At 33.5% G+C, this 20,528-nt stretch overlaps 1 protein-coding gene across 1 annotated transcript; it reads right to left on the minus strand.

The window, feature by feature from the left end:
- Positions 1–362: 362 nt before the first annotated feature.
- LOC111000523 (transferrin-like) lies at positions 363–19,852 on the minus strand. The gene is made up of 16 exons (XM_022269980.2): positions 19,681–19,852; positions 17,103–17,193; positions 16,268–16,407; positions 13,431–13,579; positions 13,064–13,208; positions 11,694–11,887; positions 9,616–9,758; positions 8,727–8,893; positions 7,657–7,897; positions 7,126–7,283; positions 6,669–6,811; positions 5,528–5,591; positions 4,476–4,592; positions 3,355–3,496; positions 1,972–2,090; positions 363–889 (listed from the first exon to the last, which is right to left on the minus strand). The coding sequence occupies exons 1-16, from the start codon at positions 19,739–19,741 to the stop codon at positions 681–683; spliced, it is 2,283 nt and encodes a 760-aa protein (XP_022125672.2). The 5' UTR covers positions 19,742–19,852; the 3' UTR covers positions 363–680.
- Positions 19,853–20,528: the final 676 nt, after the last annotated feature.

Consider the following 20,528-nt stretch of genomic DNA (forward strand, 5'->3'; position numbering starts at 1 on the left):
TAAAATGGAAAACAAAATGAAACATAACTTAATTTAAACCTACACTTGTACCATTTTGAAGTATAAATATGTGCGATTTCGCTAATTCATACAAAAAATCGCTTATTTTTAATGTTTTAAAATTAAAAATCACGTAGATTGATAACTCATTAATTTCTGTTGTTTTGTTGATGCTAAATGTCATTGCTGACAGAAGTAATACTCCATCTGTCAAATTGTCATTTGTGATATGAAATGTCATGAATGTCCCGCGGATTCCTATTGAATAAATTTAATACCACACATCTATTTTTTACGACATCTTCAAAACTAACTTTTTATACGTTTGGGTTCCAAAAAATTAATTCAATTAAAAAAAACTATTATAATACTTTTTTTTGGGATAAAACGTGTATGATATGTCAAACGGAATGATTTAGCTGTCAGAAATTACACACTCTACACTGTTCTGTACACTGGAATGTCAATTATCTATTTCCATTTGGTATATTGTCAATGTCTAAACTGTTTAAACTAAACAGTTTAGACATTGACATTGTTTAATTTAAACTCTAAGAGAAAGAGAGTTGAGAATTAGCGTCATGATTCCTGTATGTCAAAAACTTATTGGATTTTGACAGTTACGAGAACGAAACTAAGCATCGACTCTGAATCTCACTAAGACAAGATACAAACAATTATTAATAAACAACGTATTTAGTCATAATAGCCATGAGGACAAATGTGACATAGCTGTAATAGCTCTTAGCTCCATTTCCTGAGGCTGATGATGTACAGGAGTCGAGATGTTTGAACAACTCGTTGTAGTTACGTGAAGGTTCGTTAGCAGCTGCACTGGATGGCTCTGATAAGCCAACTGCTGTGTTTTTGAAGAGGAGGTCGTTAACACCTGGGGAAAAATTTAGAACTAACTCATTCACTCTCTCACACACTTACTCATGCCCACAATCAGGTGTGATGATAACGGTTTAAAAAGTAAAAAATAAAAAGGGAATGAATTGGTTAAATTATTTTAAGTAATTAAGTTTGTTATGGAAGAGCTGGGAACCCTAACACAGGTATATTTACTTAAAAGGGTTCCCAAATCTTACACTATGAAAAGAAAGATGTACCAACATAAAATGAATATAGACTTATTATTATTATATTATTATTATATTATAACATCAAGCAATGTGCATGAGTAACCCAAACAGATTTTCAGCAGGGTGCGTGGTATAGTCTGGTTCACTTCTTCGTCGCTCACGCAAGAATTTTGTTTTATCTACGGATAATTTGTTTTTTTATCTATTCAGAGTATTTAGACCAAGCTTTGAGAACGGTTATGTTTACAACAACTGTTATTATTATGACATCATGATAATTAATACAAATAAGAGACATTCGTATACCTATTTTAATAGGACTGATTGGGTGTTTTTTTTTATAAATCATCAATGAAAATGAAATGAAAAAATTATGACGAAATGAGAGTAACTTATTAAAACTTTTATCTGTAATATTTTCTATCGGTGTAAAATATTGATTTGAAGAAAGGTTTGATAGGCGTCATAATAAAATATTACATCTAGGTACATAGTATAGAGAAAAGGAGACTGATTGTACACATTTAAGAGGCAAATGCAGCATGCTTACTATTTAATCATTATTGTAACAGAATACTTAAAACTTAGCTAAAATATGATTTATTGACTAAGATCATGGGAATAGTAGATTAAGAATCTAGAACGTTTCTACCAAAGTGAATAGAAATATGAATTTTAATATCCATAGTGTTACTTCCGCAAACCTTGAATTACGTTTGAAAGCTGATAAAACCAGAATTAAATTTAATTACTATTGAAAATAAGGGGTATGCCAAGGTATATTACTTTGACCCGATTTGTTTATCATTTCCATGAATGAATAAAAATAAAATACATGTAGACTTTGCAATAGTTTCTTAATTACTAGATGAAGACATGTTCTTACCATCGAGAGGTGAGTAAATCGCCAAATTGATGAGTTGGGTCGATGTGGCCGCGTTGTATCCAAAGTGTAGGTCAAGAGTGTCCAACAGAGCATTCAAGCTGTTTAGGAGTGGGTCATTTCTGAAACATTGAAAGTTATTTTTAATTAGATACCTGTGTTAGTTAAATAATTCTTATAACGTTTGCAAGGTACGGATGTGATATATATGAACAAACATAAGTACCTGGATGGCCGAGCTTTGCTCGGTATTTTTATTTTTTTATAAATTGTGTTTTTGGAAATTATATATACGAATTACATACTAATAAAATGATGAAATATGAACAATATAGATTATATATGCTGGAATAGCTTTAGTGTTGTTGTGTCGTTAAAGCAATTTAAAAAAAATAGTATTATTATTCGCCGATAGATGTCAGGAAGATTCATTTTTCAGTTTAAATTGGGACTACTCAAACACCACCTTTTTGTTTTTTTTCTATAATTTATTCCTTCTTCTTTCTTTCTTCTTTATGTCCTATAACCCCTAGGTGGGGCAGAGGGCGTCCACAGCGAGCCTCCATCCTCCTCCTCCCTCCCGTTCGGTCTTGCGCCTCGTGCTTGAAGCACGAGGCGATTTATTCCTAGCTAGATAGATTTATCGCCCCCGAAACCCCCCGTATACTAAATTTCATGAAAATCGTTGGAGCCGATCCCGAGATTCCAATTATATATATATATATATATATATATATATATATATATATATATATATATATATATACAAAAATTGCTATTAAATTAGTAATTATTTTTGGGAAAAGGGATACTCTTACTTCTTTAATAAAATCCCACAGACTCTTTTATCTCTGCCTTTTAATAAATTTAAGAAATGTATTAAAGAAAAGCTGTGTAAAAAGGCTTACTATAAAGTTAGTGACTATCTAGTTGATAAAAGGGCCTGGGACTAGCTCCGGGCAGGCTACTTCTAATTAATTTGCTGTATTTGTTAAACTAAGTATTGTTTAAGAATTTTTTCTCTTCGTCTTCTTTGCCGGTGAGTAGAGATGCCTACAGGTTCAAATTCAATGATGTGGAATAAGTGATACCTGTCTATCTTATGTTCCATAATAAACGTATTTTATTTTATCATTGGTGATTTCGCAATTAAGACTAAGTAGCTCATTAAGAATATTGAAAAAGAATATAAATAATATAAACATTGATCAAATAAAAATCGTTTCAAATTTAGAATGAAAGCACTAATTTTGGAAATTACTTTTCGCTTTCCAAGTGCATATACGTTGACGAAATACATTTGGATTTTTAGCAATAGTAAAAGGAGCACAATTTTAAGCGGATTGCGTTTCACTTTTAGAAAAATAAATAAAATTCATAACTCACCTTCGCGTCAAGACCTCGGAGTCGACAACATCAGCGAGGAGACAGTTCGAATCGACCGAAACACCAGTCGACAACGCCAGGGTGTTGTTGCGACAGAGAACTCGAATTTGTGATGCATCTAGACCCGCTGCTCGTAGATTAGCTGGAAACAAATATATCCAGAGTATGAAGATAATGTAACATAATAACAAATCAGGATATATAAAAATAAATACAAGTTATAATTGAGGATTTGCATCACAGATAAAAAATAATAAAGTGTGAGTTGTAAAGTGCTGTAAAGCTGAAAGTAGTAGTGACGAGTAATTTTACATACTTACGACTAGCAAAGCAAAATTTATAATTTTTAGGGGCATAATATCAAAAGATAAAATATTTTTATCAATTTTTATATCTAATGAAGAAAATGAGTTTTCAACTTCAATAACATTAAAAACATGACCCTAGCCTACTAGATGATGATGCCGTTTGTGTTTTAAAAGTTTTGTTGAAGTCCAAAGTGCAAGCGTAAAACTGACTTAAACGTGACGATTTTTGCTTGGCCACATCAAAAGAATTTGCCCCGGGCAACAGTATAGTTCTGCAACTGGCCGTGGGTTTCAAGTACACAGACGCTAATTTTAAGATTTTGTTATCCCGGGAAATACGAACACAGAACTGGTGCTTTCTCTTTCTCACACTCAAACTTTATGATTTATTTAAATTTTTTTAATTAAAAAAAATCAGTGGCGCTACAACCTCTATAGGTCCTAGTCTCAGATTTCTGAATCTGTTTCATGATCATTTTTAAATCTAATAAGCAAGAAGGTGATCAGCCTCCAGTGCCTGACACACGTCGACTTTTTGGGTCTAAGTCATGTCGGTTTTCTCACGATGTTTTCCTTCACCGTTCGAGCAAATATTAAATGCGCACATAGAAAGAAAGTCCATTGGTGCACGGAGATCGAACCTACGACCTCAGGTATGAGAGTCGCACGCTGAAGCCACTAAGCCAACACTGCTCGATAAAAAAATTGGTGAATGTTTAATTATTATTATTACTATGTAGATAAATACCATTAGATACCTCGTTTGTTCAAAAAGCAATAAAATTGTCTCGCTAGTGATTAAATATCACTTACCATCGATATTCTCCAACTCCACGAACGCTACATCACTGTCTGGATCAGCTAAACATGCCACCGCACCTGCATTGCCATAGTATCTGTTGTTGGAGTCGTATGAACAGATTTCCGTTCCTGCAAATATTTTTTATACCATGTATTAGGTACTTCATCGTGTAAATTACTACAAAAAAATATGATGATAACATCTTAATATATATAAATCTCGTGTCACAATGTTTGTCCTCAATGGACTCCTAAACCACTTAACCGATTATAATAAAATTTGCACACCATGTGCAGTTCGAACTTGATAGATAGGATAGTTTAAAATCTTAAATTATAGTCGCAATTTTATTTTATTGCAAATTCTTTGTTTATTATTTGATACAGTTCTAACAGATGGCGCTGTGTTAAAAGTACCAACGTTTCACATAAGTTCTCCTACCGTTTCCCTTGAATAGTTTACTACTATGACGTAATATAACAAAAACCTTAGCCACAGCAAGTCTTGGACGAGTCTGCTAGTATTATATAGATTTAAGAACCCTTTAATAAGTCAATTTAGTGTTTTCAAACCCATTCAAACCCATCTTTGTTATAAGCTCATGTTTTAACGATCAATTGACACCCATATTTCTTTTTCTTCTTCTCTTTCCATCTTCTTGAACATATATGCTACAGCTGCCACCGAACTTAAGTGTAGATAAAAAAAGTAGCTAAATGCGAGTAGGCATTGTTTATGAAACGTTTCTAAGATAGAAGCAAAGACTATACAAATATATTCTGTACTTTATTATACCAAAAACAGCTGATTTTAAATAGCGGGTTATGAATCCTGTTTTCAAATGATGTCATTGTCATTTTTTTTTGTCAATTGCCAGTCACAGACCTCCTTATAGACGTACCCCGTACGTATATAATTATTTTAGACTAAAATACCTATGATAATTGTGGTATAGCGATGGACTGGCATGAAGAATCTGTAAGGATCCGTTTTGCGGTACGGTGAAAGAACTCAAATGAAGGAGCATTCTAGGTTTCAGAAATATAATATTGTTAAACGTTACCTTCTGGGGCTACGCTGGTATTAGCTGGTTTGCACAAAGAACAGAGAGATTTGACATCGTAATCCTGAAAAAAATATAGAGAAGTGGACATTGAAAATGATTTCTTGAAAATGGCTTAAAGTAAAAACTGTTGGCATTAAAAAAATATTTCACAAGTCAAAGTCCTCCATTACATAATTTTTTACAGTTTATTACATGACCATGAATAATAGAGTGCATTTTTGATAAGATAACAATAACCAAAAATGTAATGAAAAATATCTAAATTACTACATACAAGTGAATTCTACATTTTTTCCTCATTGCTAACAAAAAATATTACCAGCAGATTAAATTAATTAAAAATTATGGAGTATAGGATTAGGTACCAAAAAATATGTGAAGACAAACTAAAACTAATGTTATATTTAGTAAATCAAATAAATAAAACATTTATTTTATTTACTGTGTTAGTAAATTCGTTACATTAATATACAATAATTGAACATTATTAAATGAAAAGGTCAATTGCCTTATCGCTTTCGACCGATCTCTTCCAGGCAACCACTATTTAACTTAGTCTACTTAATCTACTGCTTTACTCAAGTTTTGTTTTCTGTGGAACGTGACTTAGGATATATTAATACTTCTAAAGTCTGTTTTATACTGCCTTTCCTACAACTAAGATTATATTCTCTTTAGAGTAGAGACTCTTGGCAGTGGGGTTCAAGTTTTCATGCGCTAATTTAACATTTAAGTTGGTGCCTGGTTGATAGTACAGGGCTGGTGTCTTCATCGCTCAACAAATAAGTATTCCAATAGCGAGGAAATGCTGCAAGCATTCAAGAGACACTACAGGGACCAAACTATTAAAATGTACTTAAGTTTTCTTTTAGACATTTTTGACAGGCTTTAATTGATTATAATAAAAAAATATGTTGGTTTAGTTTTCTTGTGTTATTAATAATTTTAATATACCGCCTAATACTATACACAGATTATTTTTAATTAAAATAATTAAACTGCCACGATACACGAGTAAATCAACATTATTTGTATACAAAATGGCTATTTCTCGGTGGTTATACAATGAACTACCGTCCGTCTGACCGTTTCATGCGTGAGTTGGCCTGTATTGGAAATAGTCTTTTTCAAAACTTACAGATGAAGCGATAACGTGTGACGCATTGAGCGCTCCCGGTGCGCAGGCCCCACTAAAGAACTCGCCGACCGCGCGGGCGTAGTCGCATTCTGAGCGATTGATCACGTCGCGTTCTTGCGCGGCTCTGATGAAGGCAACGTATGCTGAAATAAATGTTTTAAATGTACTCTGTGTATGAAAACCTGTCATGAACATGATAGGTAGTAATCCGCGCTTAAATGAGTACAATACTCGTCAAAAGTAATGGCAAGGTAATTCAAGATTAGAAGTGTAGCTCTTTTAGTGTTAAAATAAATTTAAATGTATATACATGTATATATTGTACACACACACATATATATATACATACAGATGAAAGAGTTTCACTTCAGTTGTGTAGTCATAAGCACACTCGTTTTTTATTACTATGAGCTGTAGGAATACAAAACTTCAAATTTATTAAATAATTAACACTTACAAATTCCTCCAAACTCGGGGAAGCAGGCCTTCTTCCCGCGAAGGTTCTCGAAGCGTGTAATGGAACTGGTGGCTTGCAGAAGTGTCGCGACGCGGGAGAAGGCGCGCGGGTCGTTGCGAGAGTTCTGAACTAGCTTCACTGATGAGAGACCGTAGTGTCTGCAATATTTAAGGAATATTTTATTATAGAACATAGTCGAATATATTCGGAAATATTTCAGCGAGCAGATGGCACCGATGGTACCTGTTAGCAGAGGCTCCTCTAACTCTTTCCACTGTTCTCTATCCTTTCAACTCTTCTTCACTTGTTCGTCCTCCCATCTTTTGCGTTGTGGGTCTCTTCTTCGTCTTCAATCTCAAGGGTAACATTCCGTCAATTTTTTTTTTTCAATTTGTCATGGTGGCTCCATAGCATATGACCCTCTACCATATTTCTACCACTTACCTAGCTTATATACAACTATTCATCAAAATCAGTAGAGTTTGGTTACAAAAACTGCTGTATATCTAGGAGTTATCAAATGCTACTCACTGTCTGGCCAAAAATCCATAGTTAGCTGGTGCAGCGATAAAATCAGCAGTGTTATCCTTGATGGCGGCAAAGCATTCGAAGACGGATCTCCTCAGTTGGCAGGAAATCGCCGGTTCAATTCCCAGGGTATGCGCAGCTAATTGCACCCAGAGACATTTGGAGTGTTCAGCTTCGGAGATGGTGCACCAGCGACGGGCTGGGATGCAGCTTGGAGACGCATCGATTGCCGATATGTTTCGTACTGCAAATATTAAAATTTTCTAGTAGAAGTAATCTGTAGTTGACTTTAATAAATAAACTGCTACCGAATGATATTTAGAAGAAATATCCTAATCCTTCTAAGGCACCATTTTCTAAGCCTGTCTTATGGTCAAACCGAACCGATTTGGGCCTCAGATATCTGTATCTGTTTCATGATAATTTGTCTTAAAGGCAAGTACATGATCAGCCACCCAGTAACACATACTAACTTATGGGTCTAAAGCCGGTTTCCTCACGATGTTTTCCATCACCGTTTGAGCGAATATTGCATATAGAAATTACATTTGTGTACGAGATTGAACTTATGACCTCAGGCATGGGAGTCACATCTTTTACTATATTTTTAATAAAAATCAATCACAAAGCGCAGAAACCGAAGACAACTGGACTAAATAACAGTATTATTTATTATTTCTTGAACTTTGAGTAAGATTTTTATGAACAATTTTGTATAGAATAGTTTCTAGCAAGATTGTTGGTATGTAGCTACTAAAAGGTGGGCTAAGAAAAAACACATATAATGGCCAAAATTAGAACGCAAGGGCACATAGTAGTTGTATGTAATAAAGTTAAATGTTATGTATTATGTTAAACATAGTAGTATATTATATCGGCAGTAGGAATACGGAATATTCGGCGAGGCCCCTGACTGAATCGCCGAATGTTAGGCAAAATTATGTGACGTGATTGTAGAATCATAGAATCCTACATTTTTCCAAGTCAGAAGATGATTAATACCTGTCCTATGTACCAATTACTACTTAAATGATTACTTAAAATATGTATATATAAAGTAAAAATAAACTTACAATTAGCAGAATAAGACAAATTTGGGAGTGTCTCGTCAAACAATACCCTGGCATTGGAACCTCCAACGATTGCACCAAAGAGCACTGCTTGCCAGGAATTACCACCGGGACTGGCGCCATTTTGCCACCACTGTTGCAAGTTGATCTGGATTCCCTTCGCTTGGTTTCTGGATAAAACAATAATACACGTTTTACCCAACAAATATTAACACATTGAATACTTAAACAATTGATACGAAGTAATAGCCAGAAATCAAAACTTTTTATGGCGAATTTCGATTGAGTAAATATGAATGTTTGAAAATATGTATATTATTATTTTCTGATCGGATCCGAGTGGTCGGCATACAGGTCGAATGCTGAATACTCGGATCTGAAAGCTAGGGATGTCAATGCTTTAAAAAATGAACGGGGCGCTCGCACGGATCCGAGTGGGCGAGACCGCTACTATGGCTCCACTCCACTCGGATCCGAGAAAAGAGCACTTAATGTGTTATAAGCTAAGCTTCTAATGCTCTTCTAAACCTTCAGTAAAAGGAAAGTAAAGAGCAATTCCAAATGGAAAATTCAAGAAGAGACCTTATTAAATAATTTCATTTGATGGTATGACGAAATGATGACTCTGTGCTGTTAAGTAGTAGTAGTAGTTAGTACAACAAACTTGTTGTGTAAACGAATACAATTTCCATATAAAGAGTGGTTTATCTTCTGGAGTCTGGTTATTAAAGATTTTGTTGATAGTACCTGGTGCTTTTCTCGCTCAACAATTGACAAAGCTTTTTAAATTTATTTTAATTTGCTATTGAAGGTTAAGCATAATATTACTTTTCACATATGTAAATTAGTTAAAGAAACCTATTCACATTAATATTGATTGAATAATACTCACGTTGGTGCGATGAGGGCGCTCCATGGCTGCTTAACAAAGGAGCAAGGAGAAGTGCCTTGAGCCAAGACCTCACTGGTAAGTACTACAAGGCTTTCGTCCGGACATAGCAGAGAATATGATGTCGCCTCTTGAGGATTGCGGATCTGGAGAACCGAGATTTTAATTTTTTTTATTAGTAAGGTGGAATCGGAGGCTCTATGAAATAGTGTGTCTATATAGTTAAAGAATATTTATTTTTAATATAACAAGTGATACCGATGGACACTTACAATGCCAACGTTGGCAATATGTTGCCGGCCTTTTAATAATACGCTGTTTTCTTGAAGGACCCTAAGATTTGCCTATTAGATTGACAAATGACCATGAAACAGATACAGAATTATGAGGTCTAGACCTAAAAAAGGAGCCACGTGAATTCTCGACTAGTAATCTTTGCGACTATAAGTAGATACGTTGAGTGCTTTTTGAATTATAATAAAGTAATATAGATTATTAATTTATTGATCGTGCACCTCATATCGGGCCGATTTAATAAATTTAGTATAGTCTCAATTATTGTACTAGTCATTAATTAAAGTTCTTCACAGGATGTGTTCTTCTTTAGATTATATCAAAAACATCGACCCTTTTTCGCACTCCCCTACCGCTTTATTAAAAAAAAACATATGTGCAATTCACACATGGTAGAAGTGAAACCTTCAAAAACATTTTTTTTATTATTAATCATATATAAATTATCTAAATGTGTGTGTTCTTTTAAAACAGTATATTTTAATGATAAATTTTAATTTATAAGTTTAATATAAATTTTTAATTTGGGAAAAACTAAAACATCGAAAGTTTGAAATTCGATCAAATGAAAAAGCGGCAGTAAAGAGAGGCTGTATAATGCCTGCTATCTCATTTTCTCCCACGTTAAATCATATGATGAATTGATGTTTCTGTCTCTCTTTACCGCTGCATCCGGTTTGAAATCACGACGATTCGAAAGAAGTTTATCTATCTCATTTTCTCCCACGTTAAATAATATGAATTAATGTTTCTGTCTCTTTTTACTGTCGCTTTTCCGTTGCACCCGGTTTGAAATCACAACGATTCTAAAGAAGTTTCACTTCAAAAACAACTGTTAATGTCCTAACTCTTCCATGTATATGTGTTGTTGTCATGTTTTTATTTGTATCATATAGTTAGTTATATTAGTGAAACCTATTGTGGGTACATCCAATGTGTTTATTTTATGTTTTATTTTTATTGTAAAGATGTATGTTTTGTTTCCAAATAAATAAATAACTTAAAGAATTTTGTTGTTTTGTTTTGGAATACACTCCACTCACATAATTAGCTTCAAACAAAGCGTTTCATTGTCTCAACTCGCCACTGCTTTGTTTTTGTTTGTAATAAAAAATAAAATAGGTTTATTTTGGAACATAAGATAATCATGGTATCACTTATTCCACGGCATTAAATTCGAACCTGTAGGCATCCCTACTCATCAGCAAAAAAGACAGAGGTTGTACGCCGAGAGAAAAAGCCGGCGTAAAAACTCTCGGCACTCTTTTAAAAAAATGCAAATCGTCAAACTATTCTACAATATTTAAAACAAATATAGCAAATTAATTAGAAGTAGCCTACTCAGCACTAGTCCCAGGCCCTTTTATCAACTAGAAAATCACTAACTTTATAGTAAGCCTTTTTACACAGCTTTTCTTCAATACATTTATTAAATTTAAGAAATGTATTAAATAAATATAAAAGACCCACTGGGATATTATTAAAATAAGAGTATCCCTTTTCCCAAAAAAGAATGACTAACTTTACATAGTCTAGTACTGCAAATTGCATCCTGCGTTTGTTCCGAGTATTGACATTGTGCGTATGTTCTATTCTAGTATACTTAATGACTAAATAATATATACTGATGACTGAAGTATTTCCGAACCAATTCGAATTAGGGTCCTTCAAGAAACTCGCGAGCCCTCTGGCATTGAGAGTCTCCTTGGGCGGCGGTATCACTTAACATCAGGTGAGCCTCCTGCCCGTTTGCCCCCTGTTCTATAAAAAAAAGACGAAGTACTCACATTAAAGAATTCACGAACGTGTTGCCAGGCCACGTATGCCACCCGCGACTCATTACCACGTCGCAGACATTCCAATGCTTGTATATGCCTATTGTCATTTCGTACTCCTGATACCGTCACGCCCATGTCGATGGTGTATCGGGAACAGTCCGAGCCATCACCACAAAGTGAGCAGAGGGATTGGTAGCGGTTTTCTGTAAGTATATTAGTTGTTTATACTACGTATTTGCGTGTTGTTCTCACGAGTATGTAAGTGCGTGCTCCTATTCCACCATGCCTCCTGCTGATAGAGGACAAATCTTTGTTTTTAGTTTAATTTATTATTCTTTATTACTCCAGTCATGTCATATGCATGTAGGTGTTGCAGCTCCTTATAAACATTGTGTAAAAAATAACTGGGCTATTAAAAAGAGTGGCGGAGAGTTTATTGCCAGTTCTTCTCTGCCGTTCTACGCCCTTGATTTGAGAACTGGTAGTAAATGTAAAATTTGATTCATTTAATGTATATTTCTTTTTTTTGACGTTCATAAGTATACATTATGTAACCAATATGAATAAATTATTTTTGACTATGACTTTATTTGAATTTCTTAATATTACCAAACTCAAAATCAAAATAACTTTACCAATATAGGTAACCAAGTACAAATATGAACAATTATTAGCTATTCAAAGAACGCTGCCAGTATCTTCGGAACCTTGCCTAAAGGGACCCCTTTTAATAATATATTTTAGTTATTATATTTTAAGGTTAGTTATTATATTATGCTAATTTAATATGTAAGTTAGTATATCTTGTAAATATTGTTTGGCATGCTGTTAATTATGATTGAATTGGCATTTACTACCAGCCCGCAAGTCACGGCGAACTGGCAAGAAACTCTCCGCCACTAATATAATCCGCTAGTTTTGTGTCACACAATTTGTTTGTAAGGCAAGCTTACCCTTGCCCTTAGTTTGGGCTACTTATTGTGATTTAAACATAATACTTAGATCTATGCTGTCGTCGAGAACTGAGACGAAAATATCTTAACGAACTAGCGAACGCATTTTAAGGAAAAAGTCTACATTTTTTTTTTAATTTAAGTTGGCGCCTGGTAGATAGAACTGGTGAACCCAGAGAACGATTAAGTATCGCAATACAGAGAAAATGACAGCATTCAAGGAACCCTCAATCTTAGAGTATTAAGCCAGAATTCTGGCTTAACACTCTAAGCCCTCAATGCAAACTCTTTAATTTTTTTTAAAATTCTTTTAATCGATTTTGAATTATTATTACTATGTGTGTTAATAATGTATATACTGTATATTTCTTGTAAATAACTAAACCTAACAAGACGCAAGTTTTTAATCTTATATATGATACATACTCAAATCCGCGTCGACTGTTGTATTAGCGCTCCATGGTCCTGGTCTGCAGGCGCTGTTAAAGAACTTGGAGAGCGTTTCCACCTCCATCTCTTCAGCAGTTTTACCGTTGGTGTTTGCATCGGGACAGCTGTCGGTTTTGGCAGCCTGCAGACGTTTACATTTATTGCTATGTAATGCTATATTGAGGATATAAGTATTGTAATAGATAGTTTAACGTTAAATATTTTCTGATAAATCTCGATCGTCAGGCTGCAATTAACTGCTAGCACAGTCATGCATATTTTATTATGGACTCGCAGCTTCACAGAATTACCGCCAGGTTAAACAAGTTACATTCTTTATTCTCTTTCAATTTTAATAGCATACCAGCTTCTCCAAAGTCTTCAAAACCCTAGGTGACCAGCGTAGATCCGGCTCATCCAGTCCTGGGTGGCAGTAGCGACCTCCACGTAGTCCTTCCAGACCACCAGTGTGGCTCGATGCTACCACTGCCACGGCTTCGAAGGCGTAGAGTTCTGGAACAATATTGTAACATATAAACTTGATCATGTTGACGACTGTTATTGTTTTTTTTTTAATATAATATCATCAAGGTATCACTTATTTCACGTCATTAAATTTGAACCTGAATTTGGACATTTGTCACTATTTAAAATGAGTTTCATCTCACTTTAAAATAATGATTTGATTTAATTAAGGGACGCTAATATCGCTTGCCCCGGGAAACAAAGTCGTAAAGCACTATGTATGCATACTTTGTGTGATGTATCATTACTGTAATTTTTTTCAGATTTTTGCAAAACATTTTATTAAAAAAATACCTCGAACTTTGTACTTTTTGTCTATTCGCTGAAAGAGGGACATCGCAAGAACATCGACTTAAGACCCAAAAAGTCGACAAAAGCCTATGTCAGAAACAGAAAGCATATTAGGAAAAAACTTATGACCACGAAACACAAAATCCTAAAAAAATTGCAGAACTAGAGGTTTTGAACCATCTTGTAGGATGCTCAGTGGTACCAGCATCAAATTATACTAAAACTTTAATTCGATTCCTGATTTGACAATTTCAGTGTTGCAAAGTTATGAAAAGTAATAAATAGTGACGTTGCGAAATTATTCGATATGATTCCTCTGGTTTACCGTAGTATATTTAAACAACTACTACTTTAATAGAAACTAAGTATATCAGGAAAAGAAATATTTCTGAACGGATAATTTAGTTATGACGATTAATTTTATTAAGTTCATTACTTTTTCAGTAACAGTGAAAGCTTTTCGTAGACGTTTTTTTTTCTTGGGGACAAGAAAATATCCACGTCTTTTTGTGATGAACTTGGCTGAGGATCCATTTTGATGAAAAACAGAAATATTAACTTTAAAAAAAAAGCAGATGTTTCTAATTAATAAATAATTATTATGAATAATTATGTATTTATTTAAATTAGTAATTTATTCGTTAATATGTACACCAAGATTATGATTGAAAGACATAAACATACATCGCGATTTTTTATCAATTTTTGTGCACATCTCTAACTTTTATATGTGGTATAATTATTTTACAAAATGACAGTAGCTAATGTCAAATTCGGAAATGAATGTCGTGGTATAGTAACCCATATATTCACATGTTTGGTCAATTTAATTATTATTAATAAACCTGTACCCTGCCAGGTTTTGCTGCGGCACATTGTGATTTAAATGGTTGAGAAATAACAAAACAAAGAATACAATTGAAAAAGTTGAATTTAGCAATACTTGTGGATATGCAATATTTTTAGTTTTTTCACTGTCTGCGTTGATATAAAGTGAAAGTCCAGAGTCGAGAGTCCATGTGAAATGAAATATCGCATCGAAATCTAAACCATAGAATTCTAAAGATATTTGAGTTTTTGAATCGTACACAAACTAACATAACATAAAATACCTTTTTTTGTAATAATAAACAATGTAATTGGTAACGAAAATTCTTTCTCATGTGTCTGCGCCATTTCTATTACGATTGTCAGCGAGTGTTTTAGATGGCGCGGGCACTGTGCACAGCTGGTCTTTTAAAAAACTGTTTTTTCGCGGTCGCGTATATGTGACTCATGCGAAAAAATCAAACCATCATTGATGAGGATTATATATCATGCTAAAATTTCAGCTCGATCCGTGCAATACTTTTTGAGTTTTCAGTTTCACAAAGCAACATAACATTTATATATATATATATATAATATATAGATTAGATATGCGTAAGTGTTCGTCTGCATCTGTAACGAGTGCTGATGACCTTGCATTGTTATCATTCACCATAGACACTTCAAAATAAAGCATGCAAATACGATTTTGTCCCATTTTGTGCCGAGAGTCGTGGTTCTAGCGCTATAAGGCTTTTTCTTAAATAGCAAAAAGGTAAGTCGACAGAACTGGCAGCTACCTCGAAAAATATATCTATCAGGTAAAAAAAAGGTATCTTCGAACCCTTGCCTCAAAGGACTCTTTTTAATTATATATTTTAGTTATTATATTTTAAGGTTATTTATTTTTTTATATATAAGAACTGAATATTTAATTCAATTTATTCATTTAGGTAACATAATGTTCATTTATGAACGTCAATAAAGAAATAGATATTATATGCGTTAAAATTTTTACCCATTAGCGTGGGAGTTAAAAAAGGGATTGTATTTTAACCAAGCAATATTTTGATAAAGAAAGTCTTATAATACATCAAACTATGTCTTTAAGATAGCACTGTTCTAAAATTTATTAACGCCACGGTCGGAATAATTTGTGAGCCATATTCAGGCTATGATTTCATTTTAGTGATTTGTATGAGCTGAAGAACCAAAAATATGACAGCTTTATCAAATAAATCAGACGTCAAGGCAGAACACCATCGGTATCACCTTGACTTCTGTCGTACCACAAATGAGCGTTTCTTATGGTAGTGTCTGCCGCGTACCACCACTATGTGGAACCAGCTGATCACTGAAGTATTTCTAAACCAATTCGACTTAGCGTCCTTCAAGATAAAACCGTAACATTGCTAAAGGCCGGCAAACCACTTGCGAGCCATCTGGCAATGTTAGCATCTATGGACGGTATTTTTAACATCAGACGACTCTCCTGCCAGTTTGCTCCTATTACATTAAAAAAAGTATAGTAGGCCCTATCACTTGTCCTCATATGATTTTCGTATGTTTCCGACTTACCATTTCTTGTTACGTCTCTGATGGAACCTACGATTCTGTAGTTGTTACCAGAAGGATGCTGCGGCAGTAGGACCATCTCCTCTTCAGAGAAAACGCCCAGATCCGCCTCACCGCGAGATAATTTTATGGCGCAGTCGATTCTAAAAAATATTGTTTACTATAGAAACCCGATAAATTATAATAATTAGTATAGCAACAAATATAAAATTGTCTGGAATCTTTAATTAATAATTGGGCCTCAAATTTCAGTAACTATTCATCACTTGATGAATTGCAAGGCACTTGCCTGATACAAGTCAAATGGGTCACAGTGAACAAACCTACGACATCAGAGATGAGAGTCGCACACCGAAGCCACTACGCCAACACTGATCTTGCACTCAGTGCTGATGAACAACTCAAAATTAAATTCTGGTGGGAGTTCCTAGACCCTACCTTTCATTTCAATATAAATATAATAATAATAAATAATAATAAAAAAGTCTTTATTCATTTTAAGTACATTTTCTTTTCAAAGTGTAAGATTTGGAGACCCTTTTAAGTAAAAAAATACCTGTGTTAGGGTTCCCAGATAATAAACAAGACTAATCAATTCAACTTTTTCGCACTCCACTACTGCTTTGTTTACGAATAGAATGAAGCAACTGTTAATGTCTTAACTCTATTATTATGTATGCTGTTGTCATGTTTTATTTTTTTTTGTATCATATGGTTGTATAAGTGTAACCTATTGTGGATGCATCCAGTGTGTTTGTTTTGTGTTTTATTTTTGACTTTGTTTTTATTATAAGGATGTTTCTGTTTGGTTTCCGAATAAATAAATAAATAAACTTACTTGGACTCGACTGCCTCGCATTTGACCTGACTCCCGTCTTTGTCCAAGCTCTGACATAATACAGGCTGTGAGTTTGGGATGCATACTCGGTCTGGAAATAAAAAATATATATACATGTTTAGTTACGCCAAATGAATTAGTCATGAACTATAAAATCGCATGTGCAAGGAGTAAGGAAGTGAAAGTTGAAAAATCCTGCTATGGAAATCCTTGATATCAGACGAGCTCTATAAATTCATTTAAAAAATATTCTTTTGTAACATATCCCATTTCTCTCATTAAGATTAGCTTTTTCATTTTTTTAGATTTTGTTTTGTTAATTATTTATGCACTTCTTATACCTTACTCTCGGCAAGTTCTTGTTTATTTTTCCATATTACGGTTGCCTCGCAGAAATTGCTAGTTAGCGATAAATCCGCCTTTATTTCATAATTTAACAATACAAAGAGTTCCCTCGTTACTTGTGTACTATTATTACTCAATTGTGAGGAAGTTTCATGGAGACTGGTTTTCTCATGTTATTTTCATAATTATCCTTACTATAATACTAATATTTTCATAAGTATCTGATTGTCATTGGAACATGACTAATATTTACGACAAAAATTAAGCTGTCAAAAACCTGTGTCATTTATGTACCGCCGAGATTTAAAAAAAATCGCTTTTAGAAGAACCACAGAAATGAGATGGTTTATGTGCAAATATTGTGGCTACATATTTAAATACTTGGTGTATTAATTTGACTCATATAGTATATGTACTAAGCCTTATCTAGAGTTATCTTTAGATAACGATTCTCCGTATTGGGAAGGGCAAACTAAAGAATTCGATTAATCATGGATTTTACTAATGCAAGCGGAAATAGTAAAACTTCTATTGTACCGTCGTTCTCCAATAGAGTTTTTATCATTGAGTTCGGTTAAGTCATTTCGTAATGACATTCGTAATATAAAAATATTACGAATATTATATTATTAGCTATGTGCTTAGTACAATGTTGTTTGAATAATCTTTTAGTGTATCGCATGGCTAATTGCCTGATACAGTATAGACTGCATAATCAATATTATTGTGCCGGATTGTACTATCGGATCACGAGGTCATGATTATCAATGACTGCTACACGGCTGAAGAATTGTTTTTGGAGTTTCTTCGTTTATGGCATTTTTTTATAAGATTACTATAGATCAATTCAAGAAATTTTGTTAGTTATATCAATACTGTTTCCATGCAAAGTTAGATATTCTTGAGGGAGGTGGTATTTCTGGAATGGTAATTAGCCCCCAAACATCTTCATCTCTTATAATTAATAGTACCTGGATGACCGAGCTTTGCTCGGTATTTTATTTTTATTTTTATAAATTGTGTTTTTTGTAAATTATATTTAAGTACGAATTATAGACTAATAAAGTGTTCAAATATGAATATAATTATCGAATAAAGATATTCATATTTGAGTTTTTATTTGACTGACATCTTTAAACGTGCAATTCTATGTTTAAGTTGATAAAACACGAATAAAATGACATTTTATAGAGATGATTCCTAGATGGATCGATTTATCGCCCCCACAACACCCCGTATACTAAATTTCATGAAAATTGTTGGAGCCGATTCCGAGATTCCAATTATATATTTATATACAAGAATTGCTCGTTTAAAGATATAAGATAATCCATACCATCGCAAAAGGGTTATGGAAAATGGATATAGATAGTACTTTGATAATAATAAATTGGCTTTTGGAATTCGACTAGTCGAATAGAACTTCTTTAACAAACATACAGCCACACGTCAAAAATTATGTTTACTGGTTTCTCATTTATAATAGCTAGAAATAACACTCAAACATTTACATTTAATAGTATTTTATGATCTCAAATATACTAGGGAGCGATACATCGAAGATGCTTCTCAAATAGTTGGTAGTTCAACATCGATTTCCTGTATTAATGAGTGTATCTTATATCATTTTTATTATAAGTATTGAGTAATAGTATTAATAGTATCTGCAGGAGCCGAAGCAGTACATTTTGCTTAATCAAGCTTACTTAGTTTTATGAGCGTGGCATTTCCTAAATCTTTGGAGTAACGCTTCAAGAGTATAGCCAGACGCAGGCACTCTCTTCTACTGTTACATTGCATTCGTGTGTGATATAGCAATTAACATTTAATTATTTCGCATATAGTCTATTGCTGTATTATTCTTTTGTACACGAGTTATTTAAAGCACTCCCATGACCCGGGAACGCTTTTTTTACGCTTTCAAGCACATGTACTAAGTTTCCTATGTTTGCTGCCTGCATCGTTTGACATGCGTTTTATACCTAGCACAGTGACTAAGATTAAATGTAAAGTGAGTGGTATCATTTAACATGAGTACCTAGTATGAAGACAGTTGAATATTTCAAAATTTCTCACTTTGACTTCTAGTATAACACAGATAACTATTTTTTAAATTTAGTCTTTTTTAATTGAATAGTATTGTTGCATTTATATTTTTTCAAAACCCGAGATTCAATAAATAGACTTTTAGCCACGCCTAGATTAATTGAGATAAGGATTTACAAATACTTACAAGCGTTCTGTGCCGATGAAGCAGCAATCACAGTTAAAAATAATAATAAATTAACACCCATTTTTCACAACACTACATCTAAGTCAGTCTTCGTATTAAACAAGCGTTTGATTCACTTGCGGATACATATATAACTATATAATAGTGCAAAAGTGTTAGGTGTTCGTAATATTGTTATCAACGTTTCGAAATTCACTGTAAAGGTGGGTGATAAATAAACACTGATAATGTGATAAGAGGAACGATTAGATTGGACGGGCGTGCTACAAGGTTCGGCATTGGGGCTTATTTTATTTCAAAGTTTTATTAGTCCTATATTGAATTGCTCTATCGTTTTGAAAAAATGTATAATTATTATAATCATATTGAACGGAATTATTATGTGCATTTCTAAAGAATGAAATTTTTTGTTCATATCTTTATGGGTTAATGAGGTCCTATATAGCGTTTGGCTCGATTTAGGCACATAACTTAACTGTATGTAACAAAAAAAATAGTCTATATATATTTATTTTCCCAGCAGATATTTTAACAATATGGTTTAAATAATTGAGTATAATAAGGATTAAATGTCTAACAAAATATTGAAATCTTTTATGTCATTAATATAATACATTATTTAAAATGATAGTAATAATTTAGTTACTAACCGATAAAGATAACTGAATATAGGGTTGATAGCATATCTCCTTATCAATATATTACGGACGAAGCGCGAGTATATCGATGAACTAATTCAGATAATTCAAAGTTAGCTGTACAAATATTAAAAGCAATTTAGAATATTTAAACCGTCTTTATCAAGTCAACACGCGAAACTATAAAAAAGGATGAATACAATTTAGAAG

This window comes from Pieris rapae, chromosome 24, assembly GCF_905147795.1.
Source record: "Pieris rapae chromosome 24, ilPieRapa1.1, whole genome shotgun sequence".
Lineage (NCBI taxonomy): Eukaryota > Metazoa > Arthropoda > Insecta > Lepidoptera > Pieridae > Pieris > Pieris rapae.

Coding starts and splice junctions, on each gene's coding strand:
- LOC111000523 (XM_022269980.2), bottom strand. CDS start 19,741: ATGGGTGTTAATTTATTATTATTTTTAACTGTGATTGCTGCTTCATCG. Junction 17,194..19,680: donor TTCATCGGCACAGAACGCTT/GTAAGTATTTGT, acceptor TTTTATTTCCAG/ACCGAGTATGCATCCCAAAC. Junction 3,497..4,475: donor GGAGTTGGAGAATATCGATG/GTAAGTGATATT, acceptor ATTTGTTTCCAG/CTAATCTACGAGCAGCGGGT.